Below are 19,589 nucleotides of genomic sequence, written 5' to 3'. Positions count from 1 at the left end.
GAGTGATCCTGTGGCAACCAAAGAGCCTATTTAGTAACCCTATAAAATACATATGTAATATTGGTTTTTCTTCTTCTTTACATACAGAATAGGCTTCATGTCTCTTCCTGAAATGCCTAACTTTCCCCTCCTATACAAGTAAGGAAAACAAATTCATACAGTTCATAAAAACAGAATAAGTATTTTGTCCTTGATTAATGACCCCTTCTCTAATTGGGGAGTTTTGTGGATATATTTCAAAACAGAACCTGAATATTTTAAAAAAAATGATGACTCACTGGTGAAGCACTACTTTCTTTTCAGACAGAAAATTTATTTGCAAAGTTAAAAATCCTGAAGATATCCTGCCTGGCCTCTTCCCTCATTGACGGGGCTCTTCCTGATCTTCTTTCCCCCAGCTTGGTGGGGTCATGGTCCTGGGAACAGACTCATGAACAAACACGTGCTTCTTTTGGCACTTACTCATGTCTTTAAACTTTTTCTTACAAGTGATTATTCCAATTTTATTTTTAAAATAACTTAGTTTTAAAAAAACGTGGAACTGGATCTCAGATGACTGCTATAAATTCTTAGTTGGTTCAAACATATGTAACTTGAATTTCTCGATGAGAAAAATCATTTTCTTGAAGCTATAACAATTCTTTCTTAACATAATCTTGGATGCAATCAAATTAGCACTCTGCTTTGCATACATGGTAGAAAGCAGGGTTCTTGGGGACATAGATGTAAAACCTACTTAGACCGGATATCTTCTGGTGATAAACCACAGTCTCTAAGAAGGGAGGAAGATTGTATGGATTTGCTGGAGTGGTTTTCAGGAACCTACTCATGTATGTTATTTTTCCTTTGGGGAAAATGCTGCAATTTCAATACACTTCAGGTAAATCTCTAATACAGAAAAGGTTGCTCTGTTTCACAGTCAAAATAAGAATGCTTCCAAGCACAGGACCATACTACCTCCCAAACCCAGGCCTGCAAAACTGTGCAACCAAAAAGGGCTTCAAATCCCTCCTCCTTCTCCAAATAAGGACCAAACCTGGCTTCATCTGGAAATAATCATCTGCAGTAATTGACAACATATATTAAGTTAATGTGTGGTAAAAAGTTGACTTGATGGGTAAAAGGAGCTCTCAGGATTGTGTTTTGTTTTGTTTTACAGAATGGATTGATAAAATCAATTTTTGACCTTTAACACAAGAACACACTCATTCCCTCTCCTCAACCTGGCAGTACCCCTAGTCCATTCTTGAGTCTCTCTTCCAGAGTGAGTGTGCCCATCCTCATTCTGCCAGTAGTGAGATATTTGTCCCCAGCTTGAAGTCCTTTAAAGGCTTCTGATCAGGTACAAGGGATGTACAGAGTCTTAGGTATGCAGCCCAAGTTCTTCACTGGGGTGACTGCCTGTCCTGTGACTCCTGACAGTGAGGCCCCAGCTGTCCGGGGCTATTTGCCCTCTTCTTTTCCACCTCGGTGGTATGCACTGTTTTCCTCTGCCTGCAGGGAATGCTCTGACCCTCTGTGTTCATCTGACAAATTCCTACTCATCTCTTTCAGAGCTCAGACAAAGAATTACCAGATTACCCACATTCTCATAGTACCATTCATACATCTTAATGTAAAATTTTAAAAAATTGTCATGTTGTATTTCATTACAGTTTTCACTATGATATATACCATTAGAAAATAAATAAATGTAAGTAATATTAAAAAGTACCAAGAATAAAGTAAAAAAAATCCTAATTTTACTACCTGTAAATTCCCATTTCTCTTAATAACTTTTAATTTTTGTCAAAGTTACACATAGTTTAAGGAGAACCATTCTATGAAGCTTATTGTAAAAACATAGTCTCCCATTTCTCACTCCCCAGAAGCAATATATCCCTTTGCTTTTAGTTGATTTTTTTCAGGTTCTTACCTGCATATTTCTGAAGAACAGAGTGATTTCTACTTTGTGATTTTTTTCCCCCATTTTTTTAAATGTTTGTTAACTCCCTACTCGGAAGGATGAGAACAGACCTCACATTCTCACATACACACTTCCACCACACAAACACCTAGTTCCCATCCTGGTTCTCTCTACACAAGTCCATGTAATTTCCATGCACTCCTTAGTGTTTACATTATTCTAACTCTGTAAATGCAGCCAGCAGATATCTGTGCATAGAACTGTCCTCATATAATTATTGCCTTTCCTTTAAAGGTTTCATTTGTTGTTGTTGTTGTAAATAATTTTGCTTTGTTTGCTTGCCTGGTTTTCTAAGTACTTTTCTTTAATTTACTGTATAACCCACCCCAGTTTTTTAAATTTCAATATATCCAAACATGGTAGGTATTCCACTACCCAGTCTTTTGAACAGTATCTTCTGGATCTCTCTAGGATGGCTGTTCCCTGGGTTGCAATTCTGCTGTTGTCTTGGGATCCTTCCCTATCATTATGAGCACCTGTGTAGTCACCTATTATCTAAGGTTTTTATTTCCTGTATGTCCTGTCTTTCTTGTTTTTGTTTTTGTTGTTGTTGTTTGTTTGTTGTTTGTTTTGTTGTTGTTTTATTGGTATTCATATGCTCCCGGTACCTCCTAGGGAAGGCATGGATGAAGTCAATTTTTTTGAGACCTTGAATATCAGAAAACATCTTCACTCTGCCCTCACATTCACAACTTGCCTGGATACCAAAACACTCTCAGGGTTTTATGTTTGTTTGTTTATTTTTTAAAATTTCCTTCCAGTTTTCCTTTTGGCTGAGAAGTACAATGTATTTCTGATCAGATTAATTAACATTAATAATTAATATCTTGGCTGTCTGTGTTCTGAAGTTTGGTAGAGAGAAGGCTGAAAGTCTCAGAACTCAGTACATAAACTTGACCCCTCTCTCCACATTGTCAGTATGAGATGGCTGAGACCCCTGCCTTCAACGGTACCTGTTGCCCCAGTTCAGAGATCCCTGTCTTACCACCTCCAGAGAATACAAATCCAACTTCTGCCTGAGCTGGGAAAGGAAGTTGCTTAACTGCAGGAGTAGGAGATGTGATCTGAGGCCAGCTGTTCCTTAAACTTTCAACTAACCTTTACCCCCAACTTCACTCCTACTTTCAAAGACACTTGATGCTGCCAATTCCTGGGCTTTGGGGGAGGGCTCTGGTGTATCAAATGAGTTGTTTTATGACTCTTCCACTACCAAGTCAGAATTGGGCTGTCTTGGGTCTTTGTCTCAATTACCATTCAACTGTTTTTCAACTTCTAAAACATCTTTGCTGTTGTTTCTCACAGGCTCTTTATCCTTTATCTGAATACCTTTGTTAATTTCCTTTGCTGAGTTTCAGGGAAGAGCAAAGGCTAATGCTAACATGCTCAACCTGCCATCTTTAACCAGCTGTCCAGAGTGTTTGACCTTGACATGCCCTGGGTGGAAGACTCTAATCACATTTTAGCCACATCTACAATGTGAACCACTTTCATTCAGTCTCTCTGGCTTGAAGTTTTTTGAAGGGAAGGAGCTAAGACTGAAGCAGGAGTATTTTGTGGTGGCGGCAACCCTGCAAGATGTCATCCGACGCTTCAAAGCCTCCAAGTTTGGCTCCACTGACAGTGCAGGAACTGTTTTTGACGCCTTTCCAGATCAGGCAAGTATTCAGTATGTGGATGCAGACAGGGTCGGCTAAGGACCAGGATTTCCAGCAGATTTGCTCTTTTCTCTCAGTGCTAAAAAAGTTGGGAATAAGATGCTTCTGGTGTTTCCTAGGAGTTGGGCATTTTGTTTCAGTGCTTTCCCCAGACGTGTGAGGACAAGGCAGCCAGACCCTGGGCCATCAGTCACCTTCAACTTGATGTCTTTTCCCCACCCAGGTGGCCATCCAACTGAATGACACTCACCCTGCCCTTGCCATTCCTGAACTGATGAGGATTTTTGTGGATATTGAAAAATTGCCCTGGTCTAAGGTCTGCATAGCTTGGCTTTTTTCCCCCCCTTTATTAACCAGAATGTCTGTGGTTGAAGGACTACCAAAAAAGCTCTCTTTTCAGTTTTTCAGAATAAGTTCCTATTGCTAACTTCTGATGGTTAGGGTACATTTTGCCCTGATGCGAACCTAACTCCATCCTGAGAATAAGATTAGAAAATCAACCCATGCTTCTTGGGAGGCAGAGAAGTAGCTGTATTAAGGATTATGTTGTGTTTGACACATTTGTGTCTAAGAGGATTTGAAATTAAATTCTCTAACCTCAGAAGACAGCTAATTGAAAGTGTCCCCATAGCTTTGGAAGTCTGCATTTTAAACATACTTTGTGTTTCCTGAGAGTGTTCCTTTAGTTTTTACTCTTCAACCTTTGTGCATTTAATTTAAAAAGAGAAAAAATAGTAGTAAAGATTTATCAGAATGTTATATTCAGTTCTATTACAGTTTTATATAAAGTTTTTCCCCCCTCCCAAAAAATCATGCACCCATTATCTGGACCATTCAAGAACCTAGTGGAATCATGTGGGGTCTGACAGCACACACTCAGAGCTGTCCTGTTGCAGGCAGGAAGGAGCTGAGGAGGGCTTGGCCCTGAGAGGTAGGTGCACTCCCTGCAGAGCAGACGAAGCAACTGACCCTTCCCTCCCCACAGGCTTGGGAGATCACTCAGAAGACCTTTGCCTACACCAACCACACTGTGCTCCCAGAAGCCCTGGAGCGCTGGCCAGTGGAGCTGGTAGAGAGGTTGCTTCCTCGACATTTGCAAATCATTTATGAGATAAATCAGAAGCATTTGGATGTAAGTCATTTTCAGAGATTCTAACCCCTTATGAGAATGAAGTCTTAAGATGTTAAGGGTGGTTACAGTGTTTTCCTTTCCCAAACTTGAAGTATAAACACCTTTCAATCATTAATATATCAAAGTACTCAAGTCTGAGTGGGGCTGTGTTTAAAACATCTTGAAAGGGCTAGAATGGAGGGAAGGGTGGCACCTCCCTAGCGCTATCTCAACTCCTCTCTGTGGGAATGAAGTTTTATATTCACTGCATCAAAGATTTTGCTTGGGAAGTCAGTAACAGTCCAATGTTGCTTAAACTTGAGTGATCAGCATGGTCTTTCTCTTCCTTTGTCTAGAGAATCGTGGCCTTGTTTCCTAAAGATATGGACCGTCTGAGAAGGATGTCCCTGATAGAAGAGGAAGGAGGCAAAAGGATCAACATGGCCCATCTCTGCATTGTGGGCTGCCACGCTGTGAATGGTGTGGCTAAGATCCACTCAGACATCGTGAAGACAAAAGTGTGAGCCTCCGTTACCATGGCAGCAGGTCTAATATGGACCGTTCATGGAATGATGCTAATAAGTGCAAGATTGTATTTCCAGATGAGGAAAGACCCTCTTAAAATGTTTAAAAGTACTTTCTTTTATACAAAGAACACTTCTCTTTAAAGAGGAAAATATAAAAAGTAAAAAAATAAAAATAAAAATCCCTTCCTCTTCTTCCTAAATCTAGACTTAGGAGCCAAAAACCAAAAACAACAAAAAAGTATCCTGTTATATATGTCAATGCCAGGAAGTCAGATGGAGGTGACTAGATTTGGAACTTTTCTTGTAATTGTTTTGAATTGCAAATGAGTTTCTATTTAGGATGACAGCGATAACTGCTGCTAGCCCCTCCCTTCACCTTTATGTAATCTTTCTAAGCTTACACTTAGCTTCTCGAATATGATTCTGAGCTTTATGCAGCATGCAAGACTCTGCTGTTGCAGCCAAACTCAGTGATCTGTCTCTTCCACCTCCAGATTCAAGGACTTCAGTGATCTAGAACCAGACAAGTTTCAGAATAAAACCAATGGGATCACTCCAAGGCGCTGGCTCTTACTCTGCAACCCGGGACTGGCAGACCTAATTGCAGAGGTAATGGGAAGAGCTGAGATGATGGGAGGTCTGGCTGGAAAGTGAGAGGCATATGCGTGCACTTAACTTCACAAACGCAGTCTGCAGCAGGGCTGGCTTCAGTAGCACACCCTGCAAATTGTGTAGCTAATCATGACTAACAGCCTGACACACAGATGGAAAATAGTATCTATATTAGTAAGAGAGAATAACAAAGAGCATGTAAATAACTAGCAGAACCTAGGTTCTTGGTCACCCCTTTAAGTAGATTTCCTATTTTTAACACTTCAATAGCACTGTGACTAATATAAGATACTAGAAAAAGTGTTCTTCCCATGGAGAATTTCTAGCCTTTTCAGTGAGTAAGACCATTCTATGAACTGTGTGGTCCAGGAACTATACTCTTACAATAAGAGAGGCCCTCACCCCATACTGACAGAGCTGCTCATTTGGGCTTGATTACCATCCCTGAATTAAAATCACATCCTCCTTTACACTGAAAGAAAATTGGGGAAGACTATGTGAAAGACTTGAGCCAGCTGACGAAGCTGCATGGTTTCCTGGGCGATGATGTCTTCCTCCGGGAGATCGCCAACGTGAAGCAGGTAAGGTTCCAGGTGGGTCACTGCCCTGGAGCTGCCTTCAAGGGTGTACACTGCAGTTTTTAAAAATAGACACCCAAACCTTCTAAGTCAGAAGGGCTCTGCCCCATGCACTGTCTCAACAGGAAAATAAGCTGAAGTTCTCTCAGTTCCTGGAGAAGGAGTACAAAGTGAAGATCAACCCATCCTCCATGTTTGATGTCCAGGTGAAGAGGATTCATGAATACAAGCGGCAGCTCTTGAACTGCTTGCATGTGATCACCATGTACAACCGTGAGTCTGCCCTTTAGCTACCAAGGAATCCCATGGAGGTGGAAGCAACAGTCTGGGGGTAGTTCTCACCACCTCTGCAAGTAGCTCTCTTCCATTCCACTCCCCTCTCCATCTTTTTTCAGGCATTAAAAAAGACCCTAAGAAGTTATTTGTGCCAAGGACAGTTATAATTGGTGGAAAAGTAAGCTGACTGCATTCCTTGGGGACCTGAGGGTTCTTATCTCTTGCCATTTCTCCACTTCACCAGTTGTAACTCCTGTCAATGCCTTTGCCATTCTTCCCTAAGGCTGCTCCAGGATATCACATGGCCAAAATGATCATAAAGCTGATCACTTCAGTGGCCGAGGTGGTGAACAATGACCCCATGGTTGGAAGCAAGTTGAAAGTCATCTTCTTGGAGAACTATAGAGTGTCTCTTGCTGAAAAAGGTACTGCCTTCATTGCAAACCATGGGGGTGGGACAAATTGTAGGGATTGCAAGTACCGGAAATGGGGTAGCTGACCTCAGGGAGCTAGTAATTTAGGAGAGAAGGTGTCACTCATAGGAAAAATAAGGCAGGAGCTATTAAGGTGACCCAAGTAACAATAAGTCTGATGTCTCCAGGGTCAGTATCACAGGATTACATATGCAAATGCATTTTCCTTCCAGCTGGGGAGAGCTGGGTGTAGGTGGAGACTGCCATGGCACAGAGGGTGCTGTACAAATGGAGTTTTGAAAGGTTTTCAGTTCCCAGTCCCAGTTTTGCAAGAGAACACAAACTATCCAATTTTCAGATATTCCTCTGGTCACTGCTTGGGAAGAAGGGCTGTCACTTGTTCATGTCACAACAAGGAGAGCAGACATCAGGCTGCCAAAGCACGAGGTTCAGATGTGCTTCAGATGGGCACTGTAGGATCAAACACAGTGTTCCCACATGGGGACAGGATGGCAGGAAGCCACTGTCCCTTTTTCTGCCTCTGGGACCTTTGCTTATTTGCATCACATGCTGGCAAAGCACCAACCACACACAAATGCCAGCTGTGTATTACTTGCCAGATTAAAAAGATAGAAAGGCAGCTCTTTCTTTTTGTTTTGTTTTGGGGTACCTTGAGATAATTGCTTAAGGCTCTATGCCTAAAGAGAAAAGAGCTAGGTTCCTAGGTTTGCAAATAAATATAAATGGAATCCACAAATAATCTCACAGTAAAGCAGAGAATTGCCCTGACCTTTGTGGTAAGGGGAGGTATGGGGGATTCAGGCAGCTCTAATTTGTGTATAAATAAGGCTGAGAAACAGAGGCTTAGTGTCTAACCACAGGCACACCTCAGTTGCAAGTGGCTGATTTCTCTGCAGTGAGAGTGGGAGGAGGGAGGTGAGAAATAGAAAGAGATCAGCAATCCAACCTGAGCTTGCAAAAGAGGAGTCTAGAGACCTCTCTGCATTTTATGGACTAAGAAAGAGAGGTTTCAATATATTTAATAAAGCAGAAGAAATAAAAATAAAACTAGAACAAATATTAGAAAGGAGAAAGAGGACAAGAGAAATGTAATGTCAATATTTATAGCTCAAAAGTCTATAGATACTGGGCTGCGGATGTGGCTCAAGTGGTAGCGTGCTCGCCTAGCATGCGTGAGGCACTGGGTTCGATTCTCAGCACCACATAAAAATAACATAAAGATATTGTGTCCACCTAAAACTAAAAAATAAATATTAAAAATGTCTATAGATACTCTTCAAACTTTATAAACCAAGAAATAGCATTATAAGCACATAGTTATATAACACATCACAAATGGACAAAGTGCATGTATGAATATGTGACAATGAATGCCACTATTATGGATAATTATAATGCAGCAATAAAAAATTAAGGGCAAAGTAGACAAATGTGGTTGCTGCATCAAGGAGAAAGAGCAACTCTGTCCTTGTACCCCACTTTGAATGCTTATCCTATTGTGCATATATTAATCATCAAAACAGGACAGCTAGATAAATACTCAGTTACAAAATCTAGAGAGAGTATCACTGATACTACTGTGTCTCCCTTACAGTCATTCCAGCCACAGATCTGTCAGAGCAGATTTCCACTGCAGGCACAGAAGCCTCAGGAACAGGCAACATGAAGTTCATGCTGAATGGCGCCCTGACCATTGGGACTATGGATGGGGCCAACGTGGAAATGGCAGAGGAAGCCGGAGAAGAGAACCTGTTTATCTTCGGCATGAGGATAGATGATGTGGCTGCTCTGGACAAGAAAGGGTGAGAGAGCAGCTCCTCTTTGTTGGGCAGGTGATGCCCAGGAGGGTGTGTGATCTCAAAGGGCTTCCATATCCCACTGAGGCTGGGTCACATGTGATGAGGCAGCAGAACATCTCCCCTAAGGAGTCAGGAGAGCCTCCTGGGCCACAGATAAGTCTAAAATCCAGAAGATAAAAATAAAGGAAGCTTAGGCACAGGTACGTGAAGAAGTCTCTGTTTGTTACCAGCCATTGCAGCCCCAGTGAGCTATTTGGTTCTCTATATCTGTGATTTTTAACTTTTTAATTTTTTTTCTTTTTAGTTATACATGACAGTAGAATGTATTTTGACATGCATGCATGAGTACAACTTCCCATTCTTGTGGTTGTAGATGATGTGAAGTTACACTGGTCACATATAAACATAGAAACACATATAAACATAGAAAAGTTATGTCATATGATTCATTTACTGTCTTTCCCATTCCCATTCCCCCTCCCTTCCTCTAGCATCCCCTTGTCTAATCCAGTGAACCTCCACTGCCCCCCATCCCTCCCACCTCTATTGTGAATCAGCATCTTCATATCAGAGGGAACATTGGCCTTTGGTTTCAGGGATTTGGCTTGTTTTGCTTAGCATGATAGTCTCCAGTTCCATCTATTTGCCTGCAAATGCCATAATTTCATTCATCTTCATGGCTGAATAATATTCTGTTGTGTATATGTACCATGTTTTCTTTATTCATTCATCTGTTGAAGGACACCTAGGTTGGTTACATAGCTTAGCTATTGTGAATTAAGCTGCTACAAACAGTGACATGGCTGCATCAGTGTAGTATGCTGATTTTAAGTCCTTTGAGTAAAAACCAAGGAGTGGGATAGCTGGGTCGAATGGTGGTTCCATTCCAAGTTTTCTAAGGAATCTCCATGCTGCTTTCCAGATTGGTTGCACCAATTTGCAGTCCCACCAGCAAGGTATGAGTGTGCCTTTTCCCCTACATCCTCACCAATACTTACTGTTGTTTGTATTCTTGAAAGCTGCCATTCTGACTGGCATGAGATGGAATCTTAAGAGTAGTTTTGATTTGCATTTCTCTAATTACTAGAGATGTTGAACATTTTTTCAAATATTTCTTGATTGATTGTATATCTTCTTCTGAGAAGTGTCTCTTCAGCTCTTTAGCCCATTTATGGATTGGGGGTTTTTTTGATGTTAAGTTTTTTGAGTTATTTATATATCATAGAGATTAGTGCTATATCTGATGTGCGTGTGGTAAAACATTTGCCCCCAAAATGTAGGTTCTCTGTTCACCTCTTGATACTTGTATTATTCTTTTTTTTTAAGAGAGAGTGTGTGAGAGAGAGAGAGAGAGAGAGAAAGAAAGAGTTTTTTAATATTTATTTTTTTAGTTTTTGGCGAACACAACATCTTTGTTTGTATGTGGTGCTGAGGATCGAACCCGGGCCACACGCATGCCAGGCGTGCGCGCTACCGCTTGAGCCACATCCCCAGCCCTGTTACGTGTATTCTTGGTAAATGCCATCCTAACTGGAGTGAGATGGAATCTCAGTGTAATTTTAATTTGCATTGTGATTTTTAACATTAACCAAAAGATGAACCGTATCTAGTTGTAATTTTTTAACTAAAATTTAAATCACTATCTAGTACTTCCCTAAGATCTCAAAGAGATGAACCAAAACATGGTGGAGGATAGGAATATACAGAAGTACTCAGGAATATTTGTTGTCACTTACTACCTAACTGTGTTTTTCAACCTGAGTTCAAGCAAGAAATAAAGAGCAATGTCCAAAGGACCTCTAGGGGTCACAAAATTTGGAGGGTATTGAATATACTTCCTGACTTAGAAGTAAATTTCACTCAGTAGCAACAAATTTGAAGAATCTGTGGATCCAAAAAGCAACTGGTTCCTGTAAGACAAGGCTTGTTTTGAGTCATAAAGTCTGCTTTGAAATGAACCTTGCCACATTCTATCAGATAAGACTACTGCTGTGTGCCTAGAGTTTTCATTATCTACTGTTCTTAGTGTCTTTGGTTACAGGATTGAATCAAATTTAGAAGGGAAAAAACCTTCAGGATCTAGAAAAGAAATTATTTGTACTCATGTTGAAATCTATGATGACTTCTGTAAATGCTAGTATATCTGAATGCATTTTTAATTAAAACTTTATATGGAATGCATTAATCAGAATGGTGGATTTCAAATATGCCACAATTAGTGCATTTTTATAGCTACTGCAGTGTCTACTGTGTGGTTAACCGCACACACTAACAGTCTTTTTGTCATCACCACCCATTCCTCCCCCACAGATACGAGGCAAAAGAATACTACGAGGCACTTCCAGAGCTTCAGCTGGCCATCGATCAAATTGATAATGGGTTCTTTTCTCCTAAGCAACCCGACCTCTTCAAAGATATCGTCAATATGTTGTTTTATCATGACAGGTGAGTTCCTATAAGAAGATGTTATGATTTAGGCTGTGAAATGGGAAGAGAACTTCTTTAACTACAGCCCATTCATATAGATTAGCTTAGGTCTGTGATCTGATCAGCTAACTAAGCTTGGGGGTGGGAGGATGGGAAGAGTCTTCACCAATGGTACTACTAAGATTTAAGAATAAGACCCTCAAACCTGGCATACTTTTTCGTCTTCCACTGATATAGTCAACTTTCTAACATACATATTTTGATATATTTAAATGTGGGAAGAACCATAAAAATGTTGAGGGCTGGCAAACATTCTTATGAACAGGTAAACCAGCCATGCCTGACATTAAGCAAAAGAGAATTTTAAGTAGAATCTTAGCTTGCATCTGTTAATGAAGCTTTCTGTTGTTTTGTTTTTTCCTTTTAACCACCCCCCAAAAAAAAACACAGATTTAAAGTCTTTGCAGACTATGAAGCCTATGTCAAATGTCAAGAAAAAGTCAGTCAGCTGTACATGGTGAGTAAGTTTTGTGGAGATTTGTGAAAGAACCCAGTTTAGTATGATTAAACTTTTTGTTTCAGTAAATCTAAATATCAGGGCCCCCCTAATCAATCACAAATAGGTGGGGTTTGGGGTATGCCTCAGTGGTAGAGTATATGCCTAACATATATAAGGAAGGCCTTGGGTTTGATCCCCAGCACCACAAGAGAAAAATGAAATGAGGTAACTATTCAGGTTGTTCAGATCAAAACTTAACTTTTCATAAGGTTAGACAGAGGTCGGGATTCAAGATTTCAGTAATAATTGTAAAATTTTTTAATACCCAAGTAAAAATCACATTTATTGAGCATATAGCAGCAGGTAGCAGGCACATTCTGAAAGTTCGGGATATAAATCCTTAGAGAGGCACTTGGGGTCTTCATGACTGGCACCATGGTTGGCACTGAGAGCATAGCACGGACAAGAAAGGGTCCCGCCCAGCTTCCCTCAAGCAACCTGCACTGCAGAATTCTTCACCAGAGGTGTACATCACAATCACCAAGACCGCTATTATAAAGTATGGATATGCCCCCCCTAACACTGCTGCCCTCTGCTGCCTCACCAGAGATTCTGACCCAGCAGTGTGTGGTATCCACCATTAGTATTTGGAAAGCCTGCCAAGATGATTCTAAGGTTGAGCCTTAGTTTATTGGAATAAGAACTGACCCCCGACCCCATTCTTTGAAAATTGCAAAGTAAATACCTCTCCTCAACTACTAGAGTGGGGCTATAGAAATAGAATAAAACTGTATAGAAGGAAGAGAGTTTTTATGTTTGAATTTTTTTTTACATTATACAGAAAAATAAAATAATAGCTAGAGTCACTTGAATAAGGCTCACATGCAAAGTGGCACACCTTTATCAAATAGTCCTCTAGGTGTATTTTGTAAGGATGTGTCAAGGTTGATCATGTCTGATAAGAGAGACTTAGAGAATTTCAGGTCCTCCCAGTGGAATGGATACAGGAGAGGCAGCTCTGTGCCAAGACTCCTGGGACTGCATCACTAACTTTGTTTTCTATTCCTTTTCCAAGACAGGTGACAGGTAGTTCCTACTCATCATAGGTATCCTATTGGGGTTTTCAAATGGGATTATTCAAGGTCTGTGCTGCTTTCTGGCCACTATCTTCTGGTTTGAGTCACACCCATCCCCCAACAGTGTACATATCAGAGAAGTTGGTAACAGCTTTGAACAAGTGAGACCGCACTAGAGCTAAGCGACATGGCTCACTACCTGCTTCTTGAACTTTGTAGGCAGCAGCCACATATAGCCATCACGAATTCAAAGACAGATAAAGGGAAATGTAAGTAGAACAGAGCAGGAAAGGAAAATATGAACAAGGACAGGGACAAATGTAAATGTCAGTTTTACACAGAGGATCTCCTCTGTAAATGTGTGGTCCAATCCCAAAGGATGACCATCTAGAAGCCCAGGATGTGATGCAAATTGCAGTTTTCTACTCTTAACAGTATTATGTTCTTGAGGCTTAGTAAACATGACCTACCTAGCTGGGAAAGCTGTTCACTATGCATTTAAGCAGTTGAAGAAAGGGAAGAAAGGTGTGGTCTTCTTGTTGTGTCCTCCCAGTGGAAGTTTTGTTATCATAGTAAGTTTCAAAAGTCTGAACTAATTGCAGTAACTTAAGGTTTGATGGTAATTTTAGTCTTGCTCTTAAAGGCTTATAATGCATGGTTAACAACTTTGAGTAGCTCTCAGTTAACTTTCAGAGTTCTTTGGAAAATCATGAGGCTATAAGTTAAACATTATTTTACATAAAATCATAAAATTGTGATATTATATTTTTATTAAGGTGTCTTGTTTCACCCTGTTTTGGAACCCCAATGGGGTATTTGGAATTTAGTGTAAACCTACTAGGCCATATACTTCGGAAAGAACAAGAGAAGCTAAGTGGGTCAACAGAGTCTTTCACTGTTTTGTAGCTGACATTCTGGAGCAGAGATTTTCATACTTTGTGAGCCACATGTTAAATCTCTTGACATGGCATCTTGCAGACAATGAATGTTAGTCTCTTCCTGCCCCATAGTTTAAAGGGAGGTGCCTTCCTTCAAAACAGAGCATGGGAAATGTATGTAACTTACATGCCAAAGCATTTTAAGTATAGGAAGAATTACCAACTAGAAAATTCACACCCATAGTTTCTCTTAAAATGAAAAATATTTTTTTGTTCCTCAGAGAAGTATACTCTGAATATGAGAAAAGTGCATTCCATACCTATCTGTCAACTGTGGATACAATGTGTTTGTAATTCATTCTAGTTTACTCCTGTCATTTTCTCCATGAAATGTGCTTGGTCTGATGTTTGTCATGAAGCTCGCTGGCACTCAGGCTGTACCCGCATATTTTGTTCACAGAATCAGAAAGCCTGGAACATGATGGTACTCAAAAACATAGCTGCCTCTGGGAAATTCTCCAGTGACCGGACAATTAAGGAATATGCCAGGGACATCTGGAACATGGAGCCTTCGGATCTAAAGATCTCCCTGTCCAATGAATCTAGGAATGGGGTAGACAAAGCCAATGGAAATTGAATCATAACATGTCTCTAAAAAAAAAGAGCTTCTTATTGAATTTGAACATTTTCACAGCATTCATTGATTTATTAGCTAATAGTTAAGTATCTTTGGGAATGGAAATGGAACATGTATGGTTGTATTTAGGACTGAAAATAAAGTGTCAATTACTGAAGACTCCAGGAGTGCCAAAACTTATTGCTTTATAGCAGATTGATAGCTTGCAAGGACTTAACCCAAAACTAATCAGAAAATTGGAAAAGTGCTTAGAACTTGATAGTGCTATTTAAATGAATTAAACAAAAACAAATTCTTTAACTACAGTAAAGCACCATTTTTAAAAAAAATATCTTTATTTATTTATTTGTATGTGATACTGAGGATCAAACCCAGTGCCTCACACATACAAGGCAGGTGCTCTACCACTGAGCTACAGCCCCAGCCCAAAGCACCTTTATTTAATACTGCTAAGTCCAGACCAAAGACTATGTCTTAGTCTATTCAGGCTGCTATAACAAAATGTCATAAACGGAATAACTTATAAATAATAGAAATTTATTTCTCATAGTTCTGGCAATTAGAAGTCCAAAATCAAGGGGCTAGCACATTCAGTGTCTAGTGGGGACCACTTTCTGTTCATAGGTGTGGTCTTCCTGTTGTGTCCTCCCAGTGGAAGAGGTACAGAGCTCTTTGGGCCTATTTCATAAGGACACTAATCCTGTTCATGACTGAACTCTCATGATTCAGTCACCTCCCCCAACATCATAACCTTCGACATATGAATTTGGGGGCTGGTGCAGATGTTCCCACCATAGCAAATGTCCCCAGTCTGATGACTATACATTTTTAGATGAGATCCAAATTTTACCAAATTCTGATTCTCCACGGTGATGAGGTTTCAGCATGTTTCAAAGTAGACTATGATGAGCTAAATGAGAACATTCCATGCCTCCCCTACATTCTCCTTGTTTAGATGACAAGTGTCTTGGGGAAGTGTCAGTGGTTTCAGCTCATTCAAGCATCCCAGTAGAATGTTGCATAAGGAAAATATACATTAAAGGTAGTATTTGGACCAAGTCCTCAGTGAAGATTGCTGCTGCTCTCATGACCTATGCCCACTGCTCACTCAGGAAATCTCTGCAGAAAAAGAACCTCTATCAGCCCACACCTTCCTTCCTTAGATCCAGGTAAGCCAGAGCAGTCCTAATTGCTTTTACAGGAAAATAGACGTATTCTAAAAAGCAGTTCTTACCTCACGGTTTTTAATAGTATGGGACTTTTATGAAGGAAATTGTGATGGAAACCAGGAGGAAAGATAAGCATCTTGACCCTCTCTTTGTGCCTGTAGGCATCATGTGCAATTTCATAGAGCTGAAAGAAAAAGAAAAAAAAAAAAAAAAAGGGACTCAAAGGCCAACAGTTCAAAGCCATAGGCTCCCTATATGATTTTCCTAAAAAGGTTCAGAAACAACCAACTTGGGGAGTTTATCTCATTGGTTCAGAGACATGAGGCCTCTCCATGTCCCCAGCTAGCTGCCTCTACAGCTAAGGAAAAGAAGGCTGCACAGCCAATATAGGACACTGATCAAACCTCATCCTCCTCTGCCTGTACCTCACTGCAGAGGAACAGGCAATGTTATGGACCCACTCCAGGAGAGGTTTGTTTAAAGGGAAAAACTGCATCCCTATTTTTAGAGCCACTACAGTAGAAGCAACATTTTGTGGTTTGCCTATGAAATGTCCACCCAGAGCTTATGTTAGACCAATGGAGGAATATTTGGAGGAGAAATGATCAGACTATGAGAACTGTAATAATCCATTTAATTATTTGAAAACACTACCATCCTAGGTGGTAACTGTAGGTGGGTAGGTTGTAGCTACAGGCAGGCAGTCACTGGAGGCATGCTCTGGGGGATTAGATCTCCAGTCCCTGGCTCCTTGATCCTTCTCTCTCCTTCCTGGCTGCCAGGAGCTGAGGGGTTTTCCTCCATCATGCCCTTTCACCATAGTGTTTCACCATGGACTGAGACCTCTGAAACAGTGAGCCAGAATAAATTCTTCCTCCTCTAAATTGTTCTTCTCAGATATTTTGATTAGAGCAACAAAAAGCTGACTAACACAAACATGGAGCTTCCCACATAGCCTGGAATCTTCTCTCCACTTAGGAACCACAGACCCCCACATGAGGGGCCCAACTCTGCCCACAAACATGCCTTTGAGCTAAGTAGCCAAAGACACTGAAATTTGTTGTGTGAAATTTGCACAATTTTAGAAGACCTTGTATTTTTCCTTATTCCACCAGGCATCATGGCTATTTAAGGGTGCAGAATTTCAAAAGAAATGCATATAGTGAGTTTCAGTGGGCTCTGAGCTTGTCGTTTACCTTTTTTCCACACTCCAAAGGCACAGTCCTGTCATCCTCTCCATGTAAGATGAGCAGGGGAGAAGACAGGAATTTAACACTGAGACAAGTGGGAAAAAAGCATTCAGTTCAGGAGCTGTACATTGAGATCTCTCCTTTTCTTTTTTCAAAGTTAATACCTTTTTCCTTTCTCACATATAAAAAGAACTAATTTCACAATAAAAATAATAATCATGATGATAATGTATAAACTATCACTATCCAATCTCTTCCCAAATAACCTAAAGAGCTATAAGCTCACCAGTATCTAGAACAATGGTTGGCACATATTAGGTACTACTCAAATATTTTTTTGAAGACATACAAGGAAGAAGGAGATCTCTCCTTTTCTCAGGTAAAGTTTTAGCAAAACATAAAGTTCACCTAAAACTTCAATTATAAGAAATCTCCTTCCTTCCAAAGAATAACAGTTTCTGTATTAAAAAAAAATTGCATAGGGTAACTTTTTTTCCAGGAAAATGTCCTTTTAAACAATTTGAATATTTCATTAATTTAACTTACTTCTATCTGACTTTGGGAAATACTGAAGAAATACACTGAGATGTTGAATTTGCACAATGTTAGAAGACCTTGTATTTTTCCTTATTCCACCTTATTTTGTATTATCTGAATATTTTAATTAAAAGACTATAAAAGAAAATAACTCAAAACCCCAAAATAATAAAAACTATCACAGATCCAGAGACCTCTTTGTGGCAATTAATTTACTTTTCCCATAATAGTAGAGGATGGACATGCAGTTGACAAGCTTTTGACTGGCTTCCTGGTCAGTCTCTTAATTTGGTTATCCAAAAAGGCTACGGCACAAACAGTGCCCTGATGCCCACTCCAGTGACTTTCTCAAACAGTGTTTCTCAGTCCTTCCCAAATTCTGATACCTATCCATTCCTGCCAGGGTGACTTCGTGCTACCTCTGAGCACAATAGAGTTCCTTAGGTGTGTTAAAATACAAACAAAATTGACCACCACTGATTAGAAGTATTCTCAAATTTCATAAATTCATTGGATCTGCTGTTGGGTTAGGAGGATGGATATCAAGTGGGTTTGGGTTACATGGGGAATGAGGCCTAGAAGTCAGAGACCCCTTAAGAAATGTTAGACTAGACCCTAGAGGACCTTTAAAATGTCTTATAGGTCATAAATATACAAGTCTGAGTTCATAGGGAAAACTGTACTGGTGAAGACATTGGATTATACAAGAGGGAAATAGCAAATACTGAAAATTCATAGAAACCCTACCCCAAAGCCTAGTGCCCATCTAAGAATGCTAGAACAATATTCTAAGAAAATAAGGACAGGATTTAGATCTGTCATCACCGTAAGTTACATATTAGTCAACCTGGAACCCTACAGATGGAGCAACAGTGGAGCTTCTCATCATAGCTTACTTTTCATCACTGGGGAAGACTATCCTGTCTTTTCTCAGGGCATCCATAAGCACCTGTACACATCCTGGCAGCTTCTGGTAAATCTATTTAAAAAAAAAAAAAAGCAACATTAATAATTGTCCCACATAGCTGTGCCATTTGTTATAGTTTCTCACCACAAGCCATACTAACATAGAAAGTAGCAACTTTCTAAATATAATGAACTTTTTTAGAAAACTTATGATTTTAAAAGGTAATTCATGTCTTTGTAGGAAATTTGGGGAAAAAAAACAGAAAGGAACAAAGAAACAAGTTTTATGTATTTCTACCGCTATAGATAATCAGTTAACATAATTAACTAGTTTAGTTGGAGAACAATATTCTGATCAGTCAAAAATTCTGTGAATCCCCCAAAACCAAAGACTGAAAGTTTTCTCTTGATATGTAGATTCTAATTCACAATGGGGTGGGGGGGCGGTTCTTGGGAAGAATAGAGGTACTTTGAATTAGGCAGAGGGGAGTGTATGGGAAGGGGAGATGGGGTAAAAAGAAAGGTAGAATGAATCAGACATTATTACCCTATGTACATATATGAGTACACAACTGGTGTGATTCTACAGAATGAGAAATTATAATACTCCATATATGCATGATGTGTTAAAATGCATTCTACAAATAAAACAAATAAAAATAAAAATTTTAAAATTCTGGTGAAAGTATACAATATCTAGATAATTGGTTTGAGAGGATTTGAACATTATAAACTGTTGAAATAATGTTATAATTCTTTAAAAGAGATTTTAAGTTTTAACAATAACCACAGAGCTCCAAAGGTAATATATTATTCTATAAATACCGAATTTCTTCTTTAATGGCAAAGTCCAATAAATAGAATGCTAACTAAATCTTTTCCACTATTTTGATTGTCAACACATAAATTAGTTTATATGCCTTACAAACATCCACTTCAGTTGAAAATGAAGAGCAAAGGATGGAAGCCCTGAGCAGTCTAGCAGCTTCCTCACACCTTTGAACCCGCTTCCACACCATATCCAATTCCCACTATTACCCAGCCCAAGTCACCTCTGTCTCTTGCTTGGACTATGCCAACAGTCCCACATGGTTCCCTGCTTCCACCCTCACCTATAATCCATTTCTTACAGGGACACCAGAGTGATCACTTAAACATGCAAATTAGATCATATCAATGTTTCTTTTGCTTAGCAGCCTCCAAAGGCACATGTTAAATCAAACGTGTCACCTTGGTCTTTGAGGCCCTGCAGCACCTGGTTGGTGGCTGCCTGTTTGCAGCCACATTTGTCATTAAGGCCCCACTGCCCACT

General features: G+C 39.9%; 2 protein-coding genes and 1 long non-coding RNA gene across 14 annotated transcripts in view; 2 read left to right on the top strand and 1 right to left on the bottom strand.

Annotated features, from left to right (window-relative positions):
- Pygl (glycogen phosphorylase L) overlaps nt 1-14,632 on the top strand; it is a 35,475-nt gene extending 20,843 nt beyond the window's left edge. Inside the window, exons 8-20 of the mRNA XM_027929428.2 lie at nt 3,478-3,621; nt 3,845-3,937; nt 4,607-4,753; nt 5,089-5,252; nt 5,754-5,868; nt 6,351-6,452; nt 6,575-6,722; nt 6,845-6,903; nt 7,009-7,150; nt 8,754-8,961; nt 11,269-11,403; nt 11,836-11,902; nt 14,299-14,632. Coding sequence (XP_027785229.2) covers nt 3,478-3,621; nt 3,845-3,937; nt 4,607-4,753; nt 5,089-5,252; nt 5,754-5,868; nt 6,351-6,452; nt 6,575-6,722; nt 6,845-6,903; nt 7,009-7,150; nt 8,754-8,961; nt 11,269-11,403; nt 11,836-11,902; nt 14,299-14,475 — 1,701 coding nt within the window. The 3' untranslated portion in view covers nt 14,476-14,632. The remainder of the gene's footprint in view (nt 1-3,477; nt 3,622-3,844; nt 3,938-4,606; nt 4,754-5,088; nt 5,253-5,753; nt 5,869-6,350; nt 6,453-6,574; nt 6,723-6,844; nt 6,904-7,008; nt 7,151-8,753; nt 8,962-11,268; nt 11,404-11,835; nt 11,903-14,298) is intronic.
- The window catches only part of Abhd12b (abhydrolase domain containing 12B), a 91,341-nt gene that overhangs the window by 32,070 nt on the left and 39,682 nt on the right, over nt 1-19,589 (bottom strand). For 4 of the 12 annotated variants that reach the window (XR_011706609.1, XR_011706610.1, XR_011706611.1 and 1 more), the window contains exons 10-12: nt 18,268-18,350; nt 16,841-16,919; nt 15,710-15,828 (exon numbers count right to left, since the gene is read on the bottom strand). Coding sequence is in view for 9 of the 12 variants with exons in the window: in XM_071607897.1 (XP_071463998.1) it covers nt 15,710-15,828; nt 16,841-16,919; nt 18,268-18,350 (281 nt within the window). In the remaining 3 variants the exon portion in view is untranslated. Of the gene's footprint in view, nt 1-8,912; nt 9,118-14,910; nt 15,595-15,709; nt 15,829-16,082; nt 16,490-16,840; nt 16,920-18,267; nt 18,351-19,589 lie in introns of those variants that run through there. The other 8 variants (XM_071607901.1, XM_071607902.1, XM_071607896.1 and 5 more) reach the window with 7 other exon arrangements.
- Nucleotides 5-2,062, top strand: LOC139704694 (uncharacterized). Its single transcript, XR_011706612.1, has 2 exons — nt 5-138; nt 304-2,062. It is a non-coding gene; the product is annotated as an uncharacterized lncRNA (long non-coding RNA).

Source organism: Marmota flaviventris, chromosome 2 (assembly GCF_047511675.1).
Source record: "Marmota flaviventris isolate mMarFla1 chromosome 2, mMarFla1.hap1, whole genome shotgun sequence".
NCBI classification, from domain to species: Eukaryota; Metazoa; Chordata; class Mammalia; order Rodentia; family Sciuridae; genus Marmota; species Marmota flaviventris.
Note: the sequence above shows the minus strand (reverse complement) of the source record. Positions and strands in the feature narration are given on the sequence as shown.